This window comes from Lepus europaeus, chromosome 16, assembly GCF_033115175.1.
Source record: "Lepus europaeus isolate LE1 chromosome 16, mLepTim1.pri, whole genome shotgun sequence".
NCBI classification, from domain to species: domain Eukaryota; kingdom Metazoa; phylum Chordata; class Mammalia; order Lagomorpha; family Leporidae; genus Lepus; species Lepus europaeus.
Genome location: NC_084842.1, coordinates 90,704,507 through 90,727,295, shown reverse-complemented (window position 1 = coordinate 90,727,295; position 22,789 = coordinate 90,704,507). Strand labels below are relative to the sequence as shown.

The window sequence follows — 22,789 nt, the reverse complement described above, 5'->3', positions numbered from 1 at the left end:
CAGGTGGAGGCCTTTCAGTCTCTGTCTCTCCCTCTCTCTGTCTGTAACTCTACCTCTCAAATAAATAAATAAAATCTTAAAACAAAACAAAACAAAACAACAAAAAACAAGAAACACACATTCTACAAAATCCCTGAGTAAAAACAAGGAGGCCAGTGCCGCCGCTCAACAGGCTAATCCTCCACCTTGCGGCGCTGGCACACTGGGTTCTAGTCCCGGTCGGGGCACCGATCCTGTCCCAGTTGCCCCTCTTCCAGGCCAGCTCTCTGCTGTGGCCAGGGAGTGCAGTGGAGGATGGCCCAAGTGCTTGGGCCCTGCACCCCATGGGAGACCAGGAGAAGCACCTGGCTCCTGCCATCGGATCAGTGCGGTGCGCTGGCCGCAGCGCGCCGGCCGCGGTGGCCATTGGAGGGTGAACCAACGGCAAAGGAAGCCCTTTCTCTCTGTCTCTCTCACTGTCCACTCTGCCTGTCAAAAAACAAAACCAACCAAACAAAAAAACCAAGGAAAGTCTGAGACTATCACAGGCAAGAGGTATTCAAGGCAACGGGACAGCTGAATGCCACGTGGTATCCTGAGCACACATCAGGGCACAGCTCAGGCAACTGGGGATCTCTGTTCACAGGGCTGTGCCAGTATTGGGTGTGCTGACTGGTGACAAGTACACCACACTCGTGTAGACATCAGTAGCAGGCAAGGAGGCACGGGACATGCAGGAACCCTGTGTAGCAGCTTTGCCATTTTATGTAAATCTAAAACTGTTCTAAAATATAAAGTTTATTTAAAAAACAGGTGAAAAATTATGCAAAGTTGTAAAATAGCTTATGCAGTATATCTCAATTTTGAGTTATAAAATTATAGATAAATATACAGGGAAAACACAGGAGGAACTCTGGAAACTTGGTTTCTATTATTTTTGATATTTGGTATTTAAATTCTTCTAACTAGTGAAAATTATAAAGAAAATTAGGTCATAAAAATACCATAGTTAACATACAAGAATTAGCAGTTTTCCTACTAGAAATAACCAGATAGAAAATATAATAGAAGAACTTCACTCACAAATGCAGTTACGAAAACCAACTTCACTGCCACTAGGCTGACGCAGTACGTAGCCATTTAGGAAGGAGGGGCCTTGAGGGGTGCGACAGAATACACCCACACTCCTGGGCAGCAGGCGGCAGCCCTCAAAGGGAGTCAACTCCCCCACACTCACTTTACTTCAGGGGGTTCCAATCCAGATACTGGGGGAGTTTGGGGTGAACATTTACAAAGTGACTCCAAGCTTCATCTGAAAACAAACCAAAGGAGAACAGTGTGACTGCATCAAAAAGGGCGAACAGTGAGGAAGGCCAGTCACTGTGGACAGGGAAATGTGCCACAGGGCAACACTGACACAGATGCACAAGCAGCTACATCAGAAGAAAAAGCAAGCCTCAAATCGGCCATGGCACACATAGAAATACAGTCTATGGTTTGACGTTTTAAGGCTATGCTGGGTTGAAATTGGTTACTTGGTAAACCATGAAGTCAAGCACCAATTTCACATCACATGCAGAACTAAATTAGAGGCAAATTAGTGTAAAAACAAATCATAAAAGGGCGGGGACACTGTCTATGGCTGGAGCAGCATGGAAAGCCAGGGACTCTTGCCAAGGTGCGACGGTGAGCAAGGTGAATACCTTCCCACACGCTGACCTGAGACAACTGGCTTACCCTGCTGGGAAAAAGCAGATATCTGACGCCATGCAAATCACAAAAACAGAGTCAAGATGGATTAAAAGCATGAAAAAAAATCAAAATGTAGGGGCTGGTGTTGTAGCATAACAGGTTAAGCAGCTGCCTGCAATGCCGCTATCCCACGCAGGCGCTGGTTCGAATCCCAGCTGCTTCGTTTCAGATCCAGCTCTCTGCTATGGCCTAGGAAAGCAGTGGAAGATGGCCCAGGTCCTTGGGCACCTGCTCCCATGTGGGAGACGTGGAAGAAGCTCCTGGCTTTAGCCTGGCCAAGCCCTGGCCATTGCGGCCATTTGGGGAGTGAACCAGCAGATGGAAGACCTCTCTCTCTCTCCCCCCTCCCTGTCTTTAACTCTGCCCTTCAAATAAATAAAATAAATCTTTTTAAAAAATCAAACCTTAAATAAGTTTAAAGAAAACAAAGGAGAATATATGAGTCTCCACAAATAGGAATGCTGAAAAGAAACCATAACAATATAAACAATTAAAAAAAGATAGAGTCTATACCACAATTTTAAAATCCTGCATGATGAAAGGCATCATTAAAAAAATTAAAAGACAAACTGGTCATGAGCATACAAAGGAGAAGCAGGATTATATGTAGAATAGATAAAGAACTCTCACAGTCATTAAGAATAAACAGGGGGCTGGCCGCTGTGGTACAGTGAGTTAAAGCCCTGGCCTGCAGTGCTGACATCCCATATGAGTACCAGTTCGAGTCCTGTTTGCTCCACTTTCGATCCAGCTCCCTGCTAATGTGCCTGGGAAAGCAGCAGACGATGGCCCGTGTCCTTGGGCCCCTGCACCCATGTGGGAGACCCAGAGGAAGTTCTTGGCTTCTGGCTTCAGCCTGGCCAAGTCCTGGCCATTGCAGCCATTTGGGGAGTGAACCAGCAGATGGAAGAACTCTTTCTCTCTCTCTCTGTCTCTACCTCTCTCTGTAACTCTTTCAAATAAATAAATAAATAAATTTATTTATTTATTTTTTTTAAAGAGTAAACAGGCTATCAGAAGACTGGGCAGAAAATGTAAACAGTGACTTCAAGAAGTGAACATTGGAATGACTAATTAATACAATTTTATTAGCCTCATAAAATGCAAATAAAGATCCCAAGACATCACTCTTCACACAGCAGGAAGGCAGAATGAAAAGCCTGACAACACGGAGGGATGACGGGGATGGAGGAAACCGGCTCTGGCAGGGCAGGTGGGACAGAGGCCAGGGAGAGGACTCTGGCGGACCGACTGAGGCCACGGAGCCTCTGTGAGCAGAGACTGTGCCTGGGGCATCCACATGGCCTGAGAGGCGGGCCTGGGGAGGGCGCCTCCCGCTGGCCAGGTGCACAACGCACACAGAGAACTAGTTCAGTTCACAGAGAAGGCACGGTGCAGAGGTCACACTAGCCCTGGGCTCTCTGTCCACCACCACCTCAGGCATGGACTTCTGGGCAGAAGGCAGGCGTGTGCTTCCTCAAGTGCTTCCGTGCAGCAAACAACTGAAGCACTCACTGGAATGGCTTGTCCAGGACTCCGTTATGTCCCCATTAGCACAGTATAGTAGTTGTTGTTTTGGTAAAATACACGTTTTATTGCCATTTTAACCATGCTTAAGTGTGTAATTAGGGGCACTAAGTACATTCACAACATTGTCCAGCCATCACTACTTATTTCCAGAACTGTTTCAACATCTCAGACCAAAACTCTGTGCTCATATTTCCAATCACTTTTAATTTTAAAAAATTGTTAGAAGTGATGGCTTTTATTTATTATTGAGATATAATGCACATAACTTAAAACTCACCCATTTAAAGTGTATAAAATGGGGCTGGAATTGTGGAGCACTGGGTTAGGCTGCCACACGTGACACAGGCATCCCATGTTGGAATGCTTGTTTGAGTCCCAGCTACTACACTTCCCATCCAGCTTCCTCATGTTCCTGGGAAGGCAGTGGAAGATGACCCACTTACAGGGGCTCCTGCCAGCCATGTGGAGATCAGGATGGAGTTCCTGCCCTGGCTCTGGTCTGGCACAGACATGACTGTTGTGGCCATTCAGAAAGTGAATCAGCAGATGGAAGATCTCTTTCTCACTCTGTCTCTCCTTGTCTCTTTCTCACTTTCCGTTCAAATGAGTAAATACCAAAAAAATAAAGTATACAATATAGTGTAACTTTTTAGTACATTCACGCATGCTCCACAAACCATCACTACCAGTTCCATCCATCAAGCCACAGGAAAGCCCACACCTATTGTCCGTCAGTCCCTATAAACCACAAGTCCACTTCCCATCTCACAGACTTGCCCACTCTGGACTTTTCATGTGAACAGAGTCGTACAACATGTGGTCTTTGGTGTCTGGTCTCTCCCTGAGCACAAGGTTTCCAGGGCGCACTCACACATTGGCAGGTGTTGGAACTTCCTTTGTGTGGCTGAGCAATATTCCACCATACGATCGACCACACTGTGCTGATGGATGTCTGGACTGCTTCCACCTTTGGGCTGTTATGAAAAACACTTCTGCAAACATCTGTGTACGTTTTTGCGAGGACACGTTCTACTTTCTCTTGGGTGTACACGAGGTGTAGAATGGCTGGTCACCACGTGTAACCTCCTGAGGGACTGCCACACTGGTTCCTCCCCACTGGCAATGTGTAAGTGTTCACTGTGTTCAATTACAGAAAAGCGGAAATGAAGATCTGAGCAAACACAATCCTGGAGCTCTTCGTGAGTGACTAAGGCTCTGGAGGGCGACTGGGTGGAGGAACAGAAGCAGGTGCCGTCTCTGCCTTCCTCTGGGCACTGAGAGCCTCTGTGTGGTTACGGCCGCCCCGTTAGGCTGCCTGAGCGGCGACCGGTCCATCTGTGGCCACAGCGGGGAGTGGCTGATGGGCAGGTGACGACCTTGTGCCGCTCGACAGGGCTGCCCCGCCCTCACCTGGGTTCCAGTGCGAGGTTCGTGTCAGTGTCAGGGAATCAGTGTGACAGGGAATTAGCTGGGTGCACTTCAGAAGTGCGCCTCCTGGACACACACACGTGCCCCCCGCCACGTCTAGCCTGAGGGCAGCCGCGACAGCAGCTCCCACGTGCCGAGTCTCTGCCAAGCCCTGGGCCCCCGTCTGTGCTTGTCCGGCCAACGCTCCTGCCTGTCTGGCACCTCCCCGGCAGCACAGATGTGCAGGTCATTCTCCCTCCTCACCTCACACTGCTTGTGCTTAAGGTGTCCCCACACGCCCGCACCCTGTCCACACTGGCTCTCTAGTCCTGTCTTCACGTTGCTGGAGCCTGGACCCCTCGCCCTCACCTCTGCCCTTCCTGCCCCTACAACCCTGCTGCTCAGCAGCCCACACACAACTGCAATACTTTCTTGCTGAAAATCTTTTGCTGTTAAAGGTGGCACATCTGTCTTCTTCCTTCCAAGATCCCACTAAAAGAAAGCACAGGAATGAGAAGGGGCGACTGTACAGGGAAAACAGACCGGGAGAGACCTGCACGCTTAGGAAAGCTAGGGGAGAACTTGGGGGCGAGGACAGCCGAGGGGAGCTCCTGCCTAGCAGAGCCAAGGAACACTCAGAGACTGGGGCCAGAAGCGGGGACAGTGAATTCAACATCCTCTCCGACGCACTGCCCATCATCCCCCTCAAACACCTGTGCGGCGCGCCTAGCAGGCATCCGCCCTCCTGGGCAGATGATGACGGTGATGGTGATGGTGAAGACAGCCCCGACAGGAATACCTGTCCTGCGATGCTCAGTGCACTCCGTGGAACACACGCAGCAAGCGTCTGCAAAGCTCTTCACTTCTAGCAAAAGCGATCTCTAGGAGCCTACTTTCTGCTTATAATGCTAACCAGTGAAACTCCAGAGCCTGACCTGGAAAACGCAAGTCTTCATGGTTAAACAGCAACAGTGGCGTCTAAGAAGGAAATGAAGAGGCTCCCTCCGCGCTAGCTGTGCAGGAAGGCGCCGCCTGAGAGGCCCGGCGAGGAAATGCTAAGTGGGGGAGTGTTCACCCCCCTTCCTGGCTTCCTGTAACCAAGAGTGGCTGCAGCCTTTCTTCCCTGCATTACAAATTTGCTCTCCCGGTCTTGCTAGCGTCCCCAGTCCTGAGTCCTGTGAGGATGCTCTTAGAGGACTCCTGTAACTTTCATAGTTCTTAAATTGATGATTTTTTTTTTTTGCCAGAGAATAATGCAAAAATTGGCATGTCTGACTTGACCATTACATCTTGAACACATGAACTGAATGATCGCATTGCACTCTATAAACAGGTACAACAAAAGTAAAATACGAAACATTGCCATGTGTGCATTCCCAATCCATATAAACACCTGTAAGACTTGGCTGTTAAATGATCAGAACATAACTGGCAGCCCACTCTTTTAGCATAAAGGGTCATTTGAATAAAAACCCTGTGGCTCTGTCAGACGGTTCACAAATAATTTGAGTATCTTTCATTCAAATTAATACCCATTCATTGTATACCAAATTTTATATGTGTATGGATCTGTTTATGGACTTTAGTTTTTCTTTTTCTTTGACAGGCAGAGTGGACTTGAGAGAGAGAGAGACAAAGGTCTTCCTTCCATTGGTTCACCCCACAAATGGCTACTACAGCCAGCGCACTGCGCTGATCCAACGCCAGGAGCCAGGTGCTTCTCCCGGTCTCCCATGTGGGTGCAGGGCCCAAGCACTTGGGCCATCCTCCACTGCACTCCTGGGCCACAGCAGAGAGCTGGACTGGAAGAGGAGCAACCCGGACAGAATCTGGCACCCTGACCGGGACTAGAACCCAGGATACCGGCGCCGCAGGTGAAGGATTAGCCTAGTGAGCCGCGGCGCCGGCCGACTTCAGTTTTTCTATTCATCTACTCCATTTTGTGTTCTTAGTATTTTAGTGACTGTAGCTTTATAATACTTCTGTGAGAATGTTTTAACAACAGGTAAGAGTTGGCTTTTTTAAATCATTCTTCTTTAAAAAAAAACAAACCTCCATGATTATTATGCAGTCTTCTGCATCATATACTGGATAGTTTGTCTAGATATTAATAGAATACTATTGGTAATGTGGGCTTATTTATTAAGAAACGTCTATATTTACATGCACCATTAAAATTTTTTATGTTTATTTGAGAGGCTGAGGGACCAAGAGAGATGTATGGAAAGAGCCCCCCACCTGTTAGTTCTCTCCCCAAATGCCCTCAATGACTGCGGCTGGGCCAGGCCAAAGCAAGAAACTGGGAACTCAGTTTAGGTCTCCTATGTGGGTGGCAGGAATCTAACTACTACTTCCCAGGGCACACATTCGCAGGAAGTCAGAGCTAGGAGAGGTAACCAAGTCTTGAACCCAAGTATTCTGGTGTGGAATGCAGTCCTCGTAACTGGCGTCTTAACTGCAGGTAAACGCACCCCGTACGCAACAGCAGTATGAGCAGAAACACCACCTTCATACAGCAAGCTTCCCGTCTGCCTTCTTTTCTGTGCCTTTCCTATTTTTCACTTTTCTCACATAGATCTTGAACATATTTTATAACTATTTTATCTTCTTGGTGTTTTTACTCCATTATATTTTCTAAGTGGTTATTTAGAGAATAATTTATGCATATTAATTTCTACCTAGTCTTCTTTCAGATCTAAGTATTGTCTTTTTTTTTTTTTTTTTTGACAGGCAGAGTGGATAGTGAGAGAGAGACAGAGAGAAAGGTCTTCCTTTTTGCCGTTGGTTCACCCTCCAATGGCCGCCGCGGCCGGCGCACCGCACTGATCCAAAGCCAGGAGCCAGGCGCTTCTCCTGGTCTCCCATGCGGGTGCAGGGCCCAAGCACTTGGGCCATCCTCCACTGCACTCCTGGGCCACAGCAGAGAGCTGGACTGGAAGAGGAGCAACCCGGACAGAATCTGGTGACCCGATCAGGACTAGAACCCAGGGTGCTGGCACCTAGTGAGCCGCGGCACCGGCCTTAATCTGCATTTTCTAAACTTAAAGGAGAGGCCAGCATTATGGCACAGTGGGTTAAGCCACCACCTGAGATGCCAGCATCCTATATGAACACTGGTTTGTGTCCTGGATGCTCCACCTCCAATCCAGCTGCCTGCTAATGTGCCTAAGAAAAAAGTGGAATATGGCCCAAGTCCTTGGGCCCTGCACCCCAGTAGGAGAACTGGATGAAGCTCCTGGCTCCTGGCTTCAGCCTGACTTCAGCCTGGCCCAGCCCTGGCTTTTGTGGCCATTTGGGGAGTGAACCAGTGGATGGAAAATATCTCTTTTTCTTTCTGTCTCTCTTTGTCTGTCTGTAACTCTGCCTTTCAAATGAAGAAAACAATCTTTTTTAAAAGATTTTATTTATTTATTTGAGAGGTAGAGTTATAGATAGTGAGAGGAAGAGACAGAGAGAAAGCTCTTCCATCCGTTGGTTCACTCCCCAGATGGCTGCAATGGCCAGAGCTGCACCGATCCGAAGCCAGGAGCCAGGAGCTTCCTCCTGGTCTTCCTTGTGGGTGCAGGGGCCCAAGGACTTGGGCCATTTTCTACTGCTTTCCCAGGCTACAGCAGAGAGCTTGATTGGAAGAGGAGCAGCCAGGACTAGAACCGGCACCCATATGGGATGCTGGCACCTCAGGCAGAGGATTAACCTACTATGCCATGGTGCCAGCCCTAGAAATCAATCTTTTTTAAAAAAATAAACTTTAAGGAAATCTCCTATAAGGCCAAGGCCTGATTACTGTGAGGAAAGGCACCTGAGAGGTCTCAGATTATGCAACACAGAATGGCCACGCCCTCATGTGTGTTTAAAGCCACGGGAGCTGCGGGCAGTAGCTCTGAGGTCTGGTCCTAGCTGATTGGCACACCCTGGGCAAGCCCCAGGAAGCTTGGGTAGACAGATGCCCATCTATCAAATTGTGGTTCTAGAGATGATTTCTGCAATTTCTTCCATATCCTTTATGTATAACTACATAATATCAGAGGGCTTCTCAAGGAGATAGTTATTCTTTGAAAATGCTGCTAAATATTTTAGAATATAACTTCTAATTGATTTTTCTTTTTGTGTTTCAAACAATAGCGCATTGAGACGAAACAAACATTTTTTAAATTTTTTTTTTTTGACAGGCAGAGTGGACAGTGAGAGAGAGAGACAGAGAGAAAGGTCTTCCTTTGCCGTTGGTTCACCCTCCAATGGCCGCCGCGGTAGGCGCGCTGCTGCCGGCGCACCGCGCTGATCCGATGGCAGGAGCCAGGTGCTTCTCCTGGTCTCCCATGGGGTGCAGGGCCCAAGCACTTGGGCCATCCTCCACTGCACTCCCTGGCCCCAGCAGAGAGCTGGCCTGGAAGAGGGGCAACCGGGACAGGATCGGTGCCCTGACCAGGACTAGAACCCGGGGTGCTGGCGCCTCAAGGCGGACGATTAGCCTATTGAGCCGCGGCGCCGGCCCGAAACAATCATTTTTAAAAGTATGTTTGATTTTGTTCCTTTTCTTTTTTGTTTTCTTTTTCTTTCTTTTTTTTTTTTTTTTTTTTTTTTTTTTTACCATGTACTATTCTAGTCCTCTGTTTGGAACATAAAAATCATTTCCAGAGCAACTAATTATAGGGTAAGTCACAAATGTTGGATTACTACTGCTGGTGGGGAATTAAAAGTAACTATCGCCGGCACACCGGGTTCTAGTCCCGGTCGGGGCACCGATCCTGTCCCGGTTGCCCCTCTTCCAGGCCAGCTCTCTGCTGTGGCCAGGGAGTGCAGTGGAGGATAGCCCAAATGTTTGGGCCCTGCACCCCATGGGAGACCAGGAGAAGCACCTGGCTCCTGCCATTGGATCAGCGCGGTGCGCCGGCCGCAGCGCGCTACCGCGGCGGCCATTGGAGGGTGATCCAACGGCAAAAAGGAAGACCTTTCTCTCTGTCTCTCTCTCTCACTGTCCACTCTGCCTGTCAAAAATAAAAAATAAAAAATAAAAAAAAAAAGTAACTATCATAAAAACATTTAACACTTCTTATTGTTTAAGTTCTAAGAACTAATACAAGCTAATAAAATGCAATGAAAAGGCTGGTGCTGTGGCACAGTGGATTAAGCCACTGCCTACAGTGCCAGCATCCCATATGTGCACCAGCTTGAGTCCCAGCTGCTCCCCTTCCAATCCAGCTCCTTGATAATGCGCCTGGGAAAGCAGCAAAAGATGGCGCATATCCTTGGGTCTGAGAATATATTGGGAGAATCAGATGAAGCTCCTGGCTCCTAGCTTTAGCCTGGCTCAGCCCCTGCCAATGCAGCCATTTGGGGAGTGAGTCAGTGGATGGAGGATTTCTCTCTCTTTGCCTCTCCCCCTCTCTCTGTAACTCTGCCTTCCAATAAATACACCTTTAAAAAATAAAATGAAATGCAGGAAAGACACAGGGAATACACAGTGTAGATATGAACATCTCAAGCTGACTTTCTGTGTGACCAGTTTGATATAAATCTGAAGAAAATTATTGTCTGCCTGATATATTTAACCTTGTGTCAAATGCCAGGTAAGCACACGTCTGTCTGTCCCCGGCTTCTTGTCTGTTCCACTGATCTGCATGCGTCTCTCTGCCCACACCACACTCTCCTGATGACCACATACTGGTTTAAGGTTAGGTAGAGTGATTCCTCCCTATTTTATTCTTTTTTTTTAAAAAAGATTTTCAAAAATATTTATTTGAGGCCGGCACCATGGCTCAACAGGCTAATCTCCACCTTGCGGCGCCGGCACCCCGGGTTCTATTCCCGGTCAGGGCACCGGATTCTGTCCCGGTTGCCCCTCTTCCAGGCCAGCTCTCTGCTGGGGCCTGGGAGGGCAGTGAAGGATGGCCCAAGTGCTTGGGCCCTGCACCCGCATGGGAGACCAGGAGAAGCACCTGGCTCCTGCCTCCGGATCAGCGCAGTGTGCCGGTCGCAGCACGCCGGCCGCGGCGGCCATTGGAGGGTGAACCAATGGCAAAGGAAGACCTTTCTCTCTGTCTCTCTCTCTCTCACTGTCCACTCTGCCTGTCAAAAATAAAAAAATAAATAAAAAAATGTATTTGAAAGTCAGAGTTACACAGAGAGAGAAAGAGAGGCAGAGAGAGAGAGAGGTCTTCCATCCATTGGTTCACTCCCCAATTGGCCGCAATGGATGGAGCTGTGCTGATCTGAAGCCAGGAGCCAGGAGATTCTTCCAGGTCTCCCACGTGGGTGCAGGAGCCCAAGGACTTGAGCCATCTTGTAGTGCTTTCCCAGGCCATAGCAGAGAGCTGGACTGGAGCAGCTGGGAATCGAACTGACGTCCATATGGGATGCTGGCACTTTAGGCCAGAGCGTTAACCCATTGCGCCACAGTGCTGGCCCCTCTTTTTTTAAATCAAGATTGTCTTAGCTATTCTAGGGTTTGTGATTTTTCATATACACTTTAGAATATACTTGTCTATGTCTACCAAAAACTGCCCATGTTCTAATAGTGATTGCATTATGAACCTATAGATCAATTTAGGGGGACTAATATATTTGTATGTTGAGATTTTTGTTCCATGAACATGGTATTTATTTTTAGATAATTTTTTATTTCTTTCATCATTTTGTAATTTCAGGCACATAGATGTTTGTTCATAGTTTGCTAAATGAATATTTAAGTATTTCATTCTCTTTAGAGTGACTGTAAATGGCATAGTGCTTTTAATTTTGATTTCTGTATGTTTACTGTTAATTTATAGAAATACAATTAATTTTTGTGTCTCCATTCTTCTGACCTTTCTGAACCCACTTACTAGAAGTTAAAACATTTTTCTTTTGTGTAATCCTTGAGATTTATTCTATGCAATCATTTCATGTGCAAATAGAGACAGTTTTATTTCTTCATTTGCAATCCATATGAAATTCATTTATTTTTCTTTTCCTATGCATTGGCTAGAATATTAATATTCAACATTAATTAACATCAATATTCAACATTAATTGTTGTTGATATTAATTGTTCCTGATATTAAGGGAAAGCATCCAGTCTTTCAACATAATGTTGTCTGGAGGTTGTTTTGTTTTGCTCAAAGATGTTTTTTAGTAAACTGAAGTCATCTCCCTCTGTTTCTAGTTTGCTGAGAATTTTTTCAAATTTTATTCATTTAGTTTATTTATTTGAGGGGGAAGGGACACAGAGAGAGGTTATTTCATTGCCCAAATGCCTGCAACAGCTGAGGTTGGGCCAGGTTGAAGCTGGGAGCCAGGCACCCAACGTAGGACACCTACACAGGTGGTAGGGACAGTTGAGCCATTACCTGACACCTCCCAGGGTGTGCACTTTGAGGAAGCTGGAATTGGGAGCAGAGCCAGACTTATTCAGGCATTTTAATATGGAATGCAGGCATCCCGAGTGGCTTTTTTTTTTTTTTTTTGGACAGGCAGAGTGGACAGTGAGAGAGAGACAGAGAGAAAGGTCTTCCTTTGCCGTTGGTTCACCCTCCAACGGCTGCCGTGGCCGGCGCACTGCAACTGGCACACTGCGCTGATCCGAAGGCAGGAGCCAGGTGCTTCTCCTGGTCTCCCATGGGGTGCAGGGCCCAAGCACTTGGGCCATCCTCCACTGCACTCCCGGGCCATAGCAAAGAGCTGGCCTGGAAGAGGGGCAACCGGGACAGAATCTGGCACCCCGACCGGGACTAGAACCCGGGGTGCTGGTGCTGCAGGTGGAGGATTAGCCTATTGAGCTGCAGCGCCGGCCCTGAGTGGCATCTTAACCACTAACCAAATGCCACCTCTGCCAAGATTTTTTGTAAATCAGGAATGGGTATTGATTTTGTCACTCTACGTGTGCATCAATTAATATGAATATGTTATTTTTACCCGTTAGCTTAATGACATGATAATTACATTGATTTCATTTCTAAAAAAGACTGGTTTATTTGAAAGTCAGAGTTACATGGAGAGAGGAAAAGGGAGGGGAGAGAGAGAGGGAGAGAGGGGAAAGGAGAGGGAGAGAGCATGGTATCTTCTATTTACTGGCTCACTTCCCAGATGGCTGCAATGGCCAGCACTGGGACAGGCTGAAACCAGGATCCTGGAGCTTCTTCCAGGTCTCCCAGTTGGTGGCAGGGCCCAAGTACTTGGGTTATCTTCTGCTGCTTCCTAGGCCATTAGCAGGGATCTGGATCAGAAGTGGAGCAGCCAGGATATGGGATGCCTGCACTGCAGGCGGCAGATTTACCCACTATGCCCCAATGCCGGTTCTGATTTCATTTTTTGAATGCTGAAACTGCCTTGCATCCTTGGAATAAATCCCATTTGAACATGATATATAATTATTTTTATACATTGTTGAATTTGGTTTGTTAACATTTTGAGGATTTCTGCATCTATGAGTGATATTGACTAGTTTTTTTGTTAATATATATAAAAAACTTTTTTTGGTTTTGGTCTTAAGCTTAATTCTGGATTCACAGAAGGAATTAGGAAGTGATCTCTTTTCTATTTTTTTTTTTTTTTAGGAGAGGTTGTATAAATTGGTGTTAATTCTTCTTTAGACATTTGGTAAAATTCTCCAGTGAAGCCATCTGGGCCTGAAGATTTCGTTTTCAGGAGCATTTAAAATTGTTCATTTCTTTATTTTCATTTTGTTTGAAAGGCAGAGAAAGAAAGATCTTCCATCTACTGAATCACTCCCCAAATGCCCACAACAGCCAGGGCAGCAAGGGTGAGGCCAGGAGCCCAGAACTTAATCTGAGTCTCCCACGTGTGTGGCAGGGGTCCACAGACATGAGCCATCATCTGTTGCTCCTGTGTGCACCCTGGCGGGAAGCTGGATCAGAGGCGTACGCAAACCAGGCACTCTGTTATGGGGTGGGAATGTCCCAACCAGTGACTTCACTGCTGTGCCAAATGTCCCTGTTTTAGGAGCTCTCAAGTAACGGATTCGATTTCATTAGCAGTTTAGGAATATTCAGATTATCTGTTTCATCTTGGGTTTTGGTAGCTTGCGGTTTTCAAGAAATTAGTCCACATATTTGAAATTGTTGATTTTAAAAATAGTTATTCATAATATCCCCATTCTACTTATGATGTCTATAGGATTTTATTTTTTGTCAATATTGTTAGAGTTTGTAAGTTGTATTGATTTTTCAAAGAATCAGCTTTTGCTTCATTGATTTTATGTATTATTTTCCTGGTTTCAGTTTCATTGATTTCTGCTTTTATATTTATGATTTCTTTCCTTCTACTTGCTTTCAGTTTACTTTGCTCTTCTTTTTCAAGTTTTTTTTATTTGTTTGTTTGTTTAAGATTTATCTTTAAGGTAGAGTTATAGAGAGCAGTAGAGACAAAGAGATAACAAGAGATGTTTTCCTTCTGCTGGTTCACTCCCCAAATGGCTGACTGGTTGGAGCTGAGCTGATCTGAAACCAGGATCCAGGATCCAGGATCCAGGATCCAGGATCCAGGATCCAGGAGAGCTTCCTCTAGGTCTCTTCCATGGGTGCAGGAGCCCAAGAAACTGGCCCAACCTCAGGCACCTTCCCAGGTGCATCAGCAGGAAGCCAGGTCGGAAGTGGAGCAGTTGGGACTTGAACCAGTGCCCATATGAGATGCCAGTACTGCAGGCTGGGGCTTTAACCTGCTGTGCCACAGCACTAGCTCCTCGAATTTTTTGAGATAGCAACTTAGACTATTGATAGATCTTTCCTTGTTTCTAATGTTATACGTTTGCCTCTTGACATTGCTTTATCTATACCCTTTGCCTAGTACTTTGACCAAAATGTTATCTTAATACTTGGTTAGTGACATTCAGAGTAACTTTGAGTCCACTGAAAAAAATAATATGCTTTTGATTTGTGCACCAAGACTTATTGTGAACCACAGAGAAATGCTCTTATACACGTACAGGAAAATTCATGGCACTAATCCCAGTCAACCACAAAGATGGCGAAAAGCTCAAGAGTTAAACAGATAAGTAAAATAATCTCCCCACCTAAACAAGACTTTCCAATCCTCCAGAGAGGGCAGGGGTGCTGCTAAATCTATTATATGTGGTAGCAATTCTAAATTATTCGTATCCTAAATGGAGGGAGAGTGACAGTGTTAAGAAAGGACACCAGGCCGGCGCCGTGGCTCAATAGGCTAATCCTCCACCTGCGGCACCAGCACACTGGGTTCTAGTCCCGGTCGGGGCACCGGATTCTGTCCCGGTTGCCCCTCTTCCAGGCCAGCCCTCTGTTATGGTCTGGGAGTGCAGTGGAGGATGGCCCAAGTGCTTGGGCCCTGCACCCCATGGGAGACCAGGAGAAGCACCTGGCTCCTGCCTTCGGATCAGCGGGATGCGCCGGCCACAGTGCACCAGCCGCGGCGGCCATTGGAGGGTGAACCAACAGCAAAAGGAAGACCTTTCTCTCTGTCTCTCTCTCTCACTGTCCACTCTGCCTGTCAAAAAAAAAAATAAGTAAATAAATAAAAAAGATTTAAAAAAAGAGAAAGAAAGGACGCCAAGTGGGAAGCATGAGTATACAGAGAAAGGTGGGCCAGCAGAACACTCTGAGGAGCTCCTGTGTACAGGAGGAGAGAGGCAGAGCTAAGTGACAACTGGAAGATGCTCAACTTCACCAGTCATTGGGGCAGGGGTGGGGAATGTCTGACCCCCAGGCTGTATAAGGCCCTGGAAATCATTTGGTCTGGCCCTGCCAAGACAATCACAGGTAGGACTTGAAATTTAATAAACCTACAGCAGGCTAATTTTTAAGTTGATAATCTTGTGCAGCCTGTGAATGTTGTTGTAAATATCCAAATGACCCTTGGTAGAAAAGTGGTTCCCCACCCTGCTTAGGGAAACAAAAATAAAAACCACAGTGAGATGTCTCGTCACACCCAGCAGGATGGCTACAATCAAAAAGGTCTCAAGAGTGTTAGTGAGAATGTGGAGAAATGGCGAGCCCACTTACTGCTTGCAACTGTGCAAGGTAGTGCGGCTACTCTGGAAAACTGTTTACCAGTTCCTCAAAACACCAAACACAGATGATAACATATATACGTATATATACACACTATAAAAAGTTAAACATAGGATTAGTATATGACTCAGCAGTTCTCCTAGGTATATACCAAATACACATCCATATAAAAACTACACAAACATCAACAACACATTATTCATAGTAAAAAGGTAGAAACAACCCATTAGATGCATCAATAGATAAACTGACAAATAAACGAAATGATATTTTCTTATTTGCAATGTATATGTGGAATATAGTATTCTACATAAAGGAATATTTTCAGCCATACAAAGAAATGAGTCACTGTTACCTCCTACAGCATGAATAAACCTTGAAAACCTTATGTTCAGTGAAGGGCCCAAGGACCCAGTCACACAAAAGCGTCCATATTGTATGACCCCATCAATGTGATAAGTACAGAACATGCAAATCTACAGAGACAAAGTAGGTTAGTAGTTTCCAGTGGCTCAAGTGACAGTTAAATGGTCAAGAAATTTCTTTTTTTGGGTGATGGAAATGTTCTGACCATAGATAGCAGTGATGGTTGTACAACCTAGTGGAAGTCTAAAAACATGAAGTGGTAACTTTAAAAGAGGGAATTCCTGTCGTTGCTATGGTACAATGGGTTACAGCCACGGCTTGCAGCACCCGTATCCCATATGGGCACCCATTCAAGTCCCAAGTTCTGGCTGCTCCACTTCTGATTCAACTCCCTGTTAATGCACTTGGGAAAGCAGCAGAGGATGGTCCTAGTCCTTGGGCTCAATGAACTCACATGAAACCCAGAAGAAGCTCCTGGCTCCTGGCTTTGATTTGGTCCAGCCTGGGCCATTGAAGCCATCTGGAGAGTGAACCAGCAGATGGAAGACCTTCCTCTCTTTCTCTCTGTACCTCTGCCTTTCAAATATATAAAATAAATCTTAAAAGGGGAGGGCATTTTATGGTCTGTGAATTGTATCTTTTTAAGAAAATTATTTCAAAGTCAGAGAGAGACAGAGAGAGACAAATCTCTCATTGGCTGGTTCACTTCAGGTCACAGCAGGGACCAAGCCAGGCTGAAGCCAGGAGCTGGAAGCTCAGTCTAGGTGTCTCTCATGGGTGGCAGAGACCCAACCACTTGCGCCAGTGATAACTGCTGCCTCCCAGAGTGTGCATGTGCAGGAAGCTGGAATTGGGAAGAGAGCTGGGACTACAACCCAGGCACTCTGAAGTGCGATGCAAACGTCCCACGTGGTATCATAACCACGAAGCTAAATGTCCACCCCTGTATCTTGAATTAAAAAATGGTGACAACCTAGGAGCAGAGGGTTTCCGCAGGGTCAGCGGGCAGACAGAGCAGGTGAATAGCACACTGCGGAGGGTGGGGTCGGCGGGGTTGTGGAACAAGGACCCCGAAGGGCCTTTGGGTCTCCCTTTGCTGGGGGATAGGTCCTTGCCTGGTGTTGCTGGCCTTGAACCTCGGGGGCGACTGCACCCTGAGGGATGGCAATCATTGCCTTAGATGTGAGGGGTTCCAGGTTTCAAACTGAAGGAAAAGCCCAAGTAGGTAAAATTCAAGGTTGTTTTAGAAAGTAAGGATAACATAACTGTGAGAAACTATAGGGATTCAGTGTAGATTTACTGTGTACCTAAATAATATAAATGATGTTTTCGACCAGGTTGAAGGTAGGATTTCATGCTGGGGTAACCTTTAGGACAACCCTAAACAATCTTGTTTTCAGTAAAGGGGAAGGAAGTCAACGTAGGTATTAATGGTGTTGGAATAAACATGGAAAACAGGGGACTGTGGATGAAGTCGGCCATGCAAGGTTGTGCGGGCTGCACATGGCACAGCTCTGAGAGCCATTCACACAGACAGCTGAATGTGGGCGACACCTGGAAATGAACAAAGCATAGCCCTGACCTCAAGGCAGGAGCCTTGGGAGAGTGGGGATTCAGACATCAAGGCAGAGTGGAAGGAAGTGCGGGTGTCCATGTGCAGGCCCTCTACGCTGTCCCTCATGGAGGAGGGAGGTACGCTTTGGAGACTAAGAAGAGTAGATTTGTGGGCATCAGAAAGTTGGGAGCTGCTGATGAGACAAGAGGGTGAGAGCACTCAGAGTCCTCCTCAGGCAGACAGCCCGAGTTTCTAGTGAATACAATCACCACCACTTTACGACTGTCTCCAGCACCTTGGGAGAAAACAGAGGCGCACAAAGCCCTCTGCAGCACAGCAAGGAGTGAATGGGTCTGTGGGTATCTTCATTTACCCACTGGTCCACGCCTTAGGCCCTCACTGAGTGCCCAGGAGGAACTGGGGACTGATCCCGGGCTTTTGGAGCTCAAGGAGTAGCTAAAGGGAGACACTAATGACATCATCACATGCCACACAAAGTGACAGGCACAGGGCAGGGTGGTGCATGGGAGTGAGGCCAAAGTGAGGATCTATGGGAGTTCCGAGGTGGGCAGCTGGGGTCTGAAAAAGGATCACATCCAGGGTAGAGGCCATTTGTGTGAAAGGGAAGTGTCCCAGAGGGTCAGGTGCAGGGCTGAGGGGAGGGCAGAGGACGGGACAGATAAGAGAAAGCCCCTGGAGACAGCAGGCCTGGGGACTAAGGCTGGCGCCTTGAGTAGGACCTGGCTCCTGAGGCCGCTTCACTCAGCTGTGTGTTAAATCCGTCCTGTGCATCCAGCGCCCCTCTTCCATTGCCTGGCAAACGTTCCCTTCCTCTATTTCTACAAACACAAACTCTTTAAAGCCCCAATTCAGGTACAACAACCTTCTCACTCTCTGCTCCCCTTACATAAAATACTTCCCCTGCATTTTGTTGTTTAAATGAGGGGCTCATGGTGGTGGCACTTTTGGAGAGATGTTTGAGTTCTGCACTGTTCATTTAATGGACACATCCTTGGTGAGTCCCAGCAGGGAGCAGAGCACCTGTGGTCTCATGGCCCTCACCCTCAGCTGACCCCGCAGCAACACGGTACTCACCAGACAGCAGCGGTGCTGTGAGGGCATCAGACAGGTGGCCAGGGGGGCTCCAGGGCAGGGTTGCATGAGCCCAAGGGAAGGAAAGGCCACTCAGGACCAGCCAGGGTGACTTCAAGGGGCAGTCTGGAGAGCGGGCAGCTGGAGGCCAGTACCTGCCTGGGATAAGGGGACACAGTCCTGGCCTTGTGGAGCTCATATGCCTGGAGGGAAGCGCAGGGGGCTCCAGAGCACGGGGAGCTGACCCTAGTGTGGGGTGGGGGACACCTGGAAGTGACATCTGTAGGGTGACTCCTGAGGGGAGCAGGTGACAGGTGAGGAAGGCAGGGGTGCCGAGGGAAAAGGGGTTCCAGGAGGAGCAGTGTGCCCCTGCCACAGAAGGGTGTGGTGACGGGCACAGTGGGACCATCTGCTCTCCTCTGAGAGGCAGGCAGCCCAAGGCCAGCCCCGTGCACGGCAGCTGCATTTTCCCCGACACATCGACTGCACCCTCTGGAGACACGTCTTTTCTCCCGACGTGTCTGTTGCGTTCCCGAGACACACTTCTCTTTCTAAGCGGTGAAGAGTCATCAGCTCTTTCACAGTCAGGAAACTCTTGGCGGTCTAGTTATCTACTCCTCTTTTCGAAATCATAGCTACTAGAAAAAAGTGAAATTTCTTTCTTATGAGAAAAGCCTTGGAATAATGTGACGCTTTCCAAGTCATTCTGCCTTCCTGCAGATCTGATAGCATCGCGAACTCAGGAACTCACGCATCTTACCACTGTGAAGTTAGAGTGGAAAACACGTCCTCTCTCTCAGGTTCATGGAATAACTTCAAGAGTTCTGCATCCCCAGACAAATGTGCAAGAATGCGCAATTCAATCTGCGAGAAGTCTGTTAGACAGAGCTTTGCATTAGTTCAGAACTCACCAATGATGTTCCTCACTGTTGCTTCCCCGTGCCGCCCCCCACCGCAGAGTCAAGGCCAACATCCCACCACCCACGTGCCAGGATCCTTTGGCTTCAGGGCCACTGGCCATTCCCTTTGTCTGCAAGTCCAGGGGACTTCGTATGCCTCCTGAGAGGCCAGCACCACCTTCAGGGTGAGCACTGTTCACTTGTTCATTCACACGTTCTGTAAACCAAATCTTTAGAAAAGGCTTACTCTGTGCTTTCCCCCAATGGAGCGTAAGTTGTAGAAAGAGAGATGGTCAATTTGAATAAGTTATTTGGTATGTAAGAAGTTGAGGGGGCTGGTGCTGTGGCATAGCAGGTTAAGCTTCTGCCTGCAGCACCGGCATCCCATGTGGGCACCAGTCTGTATCCTGGCTGCTCCTCTTCCAATCCAGCTCTCTGCTTATGCCCTGGGAAAGCAGTGGAAGATGGCCCAAGGACTTGGGCTCATGTACCCATGTTGGAGACCTGGAAGAAGCTCCTGGCTCCTGACTTTGGATTGGCCTAGCTCCGGCCATTGGAGTGAACCAGTGGATGGAAGAGTTCTCTCTTTGTCTCTTTCTCTCTGTCTGTAACTCTGCCTCTCAAATAAATAAACAAATTTTTAAAAAAGAAGGTCAGAAAGGGGGCCAGTGTTGTGGTGTAGCAGGTAAAGCTGCCGCCTGCAGTGCTGGCATCCCATACAGGCATCAGTTCATGTCCTGGCTGCTCCACTTTTGATCCAGCTCCCTGCTAATGTACCTGGAAAAGCAGCAGAGGATGGCCCAAGTGCTTGGGCCCCTGACCACGTGTGAGACAGGGATGAAGCTCTTATCTCCTGGCTTGGGCCTGGCCCAGCCTCAGTTGTTGCAGCCACTGGGGAGTGAGCAAGGGATGAAATACCTCTCTGCTTCTCCTCTCTCTGTAACTCTTTCAAATAAAATACATAATTTTTTTAAAAGATGAGAAATAAAAAATATGGAAGAAGATAATGTGGTTAGGGAGTGTGCGTGTGTTTAGGGAAGCTACTGTTCTAAATGGGGCAGTCATCCCACTACAGGTCTCATCAGGGAGTGGCATTGAGCATAGGCCTGGAGGAGAACCATCGTGGCCCTGGGGAGGAGGAGTGGCCTGGGCAAGGGTGTGAGGCGGGGCTAGCTGTCCCGCAGCAGGAAGAGTGGGGTGGCCAGTGTGGCTGTGGTGACTGAGCAAGGAGGGAACCGTGAGGGGCGAGGACAGAAAGGAGGGGAGGACAGACAGGGTGCAACCACGCAGGGGTCTTTGGAATCTGGATACGGTAACGTAAGGGAACCCTGGAAGCAAAGGACCTGTTGCTATTTATTGTGCATAAGAAAACGCTTCATTCAAACAGCTGCCTTAGACTAGAGTCCTCTAAGTACCTTTAGATTATTCAATTTCTAAATATTTGAGCTGTATGGAAATGCATTAAGTGAGCTACAGGGACACATAGTGGCCTCTGACCCCGGCTCCCACGTACCTGCTGCCAGGAAGGTGTGGCCTGCAGAGGAGACAAACATGGCCCTTGGGGAGATAGTGAGAATCTCTTCTTCTTTACCTGAATTGTTGTTTCAAGAGTACACAGTGAGTTTGGTCATGAGCAGGCCCAGCTATTCCTCAATACAGAGTTACTTTAAAATCATTCTGAAGTCAAAAGTCTAGATTTTTAGTTTTTCTGATTTATTTTTATTACTGTGATTTTAAAATAACACTACTACTAGAAGTTAACTATATTTCTTATTAAAATTTTTCATTCTGTTTAGAATTCCCGATGAAGAAAATATCAAATATTGACAAGTGAGTACATTCAATACAAGCTATCTGGAGACTTTCTGAGCCTCCCTCCTAAGAGGATCTACATGAGACCCACACTCGACTTTTCCCCCGGAAATGTAAAGGGCTGTAGGAGGCAGAGTAGCTGATTACACTTCTCAGGGGGCCTGCTCAGCACGACTGTGGGTTCTGGGAAGGACCACTCTCAGGCTTCATGCTTTTGTTGGAATCCCAAGGCAATGCCCAGAGCAAAGGGGGCAGCAGTGACACGGGAGGAGAGGTCACTGCAGTAGGCAACAGTGCCGATCTGCTCAGATATGCAGCGCTTTCCTTTTCAGAGCCGTGACTATCAGCATTTCAGTGGAACAGCTGAGAAGGAAGAGGCTGTGTCCTTTTATAAACACTTTCAGCAACTTTCAGGCTTTAACAAAAGCTAGGGTACGTGCGTGCGTGTGTATTTTCTTTATTGGGAAGTTGGAGGGGAGTTGGTAGGGGACAGGTGGTAGGAGGGGAGTTATTTCCCTTGTATAATTATTATCTATTTTAACTTGCAAACTGTTGAAAGGGAGTTACCCTATCATTTTAGCTGTTAAAATTTTTTTTTTAATGTGCATTTAAACCCTTGTCATGTAAAGAAAGAGGAAAACCTCAGGAAAGTGAAGCCCATCGTTGTATGGAAAAGCAATTACAAAAATTTCCAGGTTTTAAAAAAATAGTACCCAAGGTTTCAACAAAGTAGAAAGGCATGTGTTACCTTTAATATTCTGAGGTTTAGTAATATGAATTGGGTGCTTGGAGATACCTTGGATATTCTGTTAAGAAAAGGAGAATAGCTTTAGTTGAAATCTATATATCTATATATTTTTTTTGATAGATTAAGTATATTTTCCCCAGAAAGCTTTTATTTACGGTATATAAACTTCATGCATTTCATAAATACAACTTCAGGAACATAGTGACTCTTCTCACCATACCCATCCCCCCACCCTTCTTCCTCCTCCTTCTCCTATTCCCAATCTTATTTTTTACTAAGATCCATTTTGAATTGACTTTATACACAGAGGATTAACTCTATACTAAGTAAAGAGTTCAACAAATAGTATGGGAAAAACTGTTCTTCGATGGTTTTTTGACTTCTTCTGTGACTAACTGCTCACTCAGGAGCATGCTGCTCAGCCCATGGGATTATGTGTGTTCTAGGGATTCCCAAGCTGTTAATTTCCAGCTTCAGTCCATTGTGGTCAGAGAAGATACATGGCATGATTTCCATTTTTTTGAATTTGCTGAGATTTGCCTTATGGCATAGCCTGTGGTCAATTTTAGAGAAAGTTCCACGCACTGATGAGAAGAATGCGTATTCTGCAACTGTAGGATGAAAAGTTCTGTAGAGGCTGGCGCCGCAGCTCAACAGGCTAATCCTCCGC

At 47.0% G+C, this 22,789-nt stretch overlaps 1 protein-coding gene across 1 annotated transcript in view; it reads right to left on the bottom strand.

The window, feature by feature from the left end:
• POLN (DNA polymerase nu) overlaps positions 1-22,789 on the bottom strand; it is a 205,819-nt gene that overhangs the window by 41,106 nt on the left and 141,924 nt on the right. Inside the window, exons 16-18 of the mRNA XM_062213723.1 lie at positions 22,120-22,177; positions 21,073-21,150; positions 19,421-19,535 (exon numbers count right to left, since the gene is read on the bottom strand). Coding sequence (XP_062069707.1) covers positions 19,421-19,535; positions 21,073-21,150; positions 22,120-22,177 — 251 coding nt within the window. The remainder of the gene's footprint in view (positions 1-19,420; positions 19,536-21,072; positions 21,151-22,119; positions 22,178-22,789) is intronic.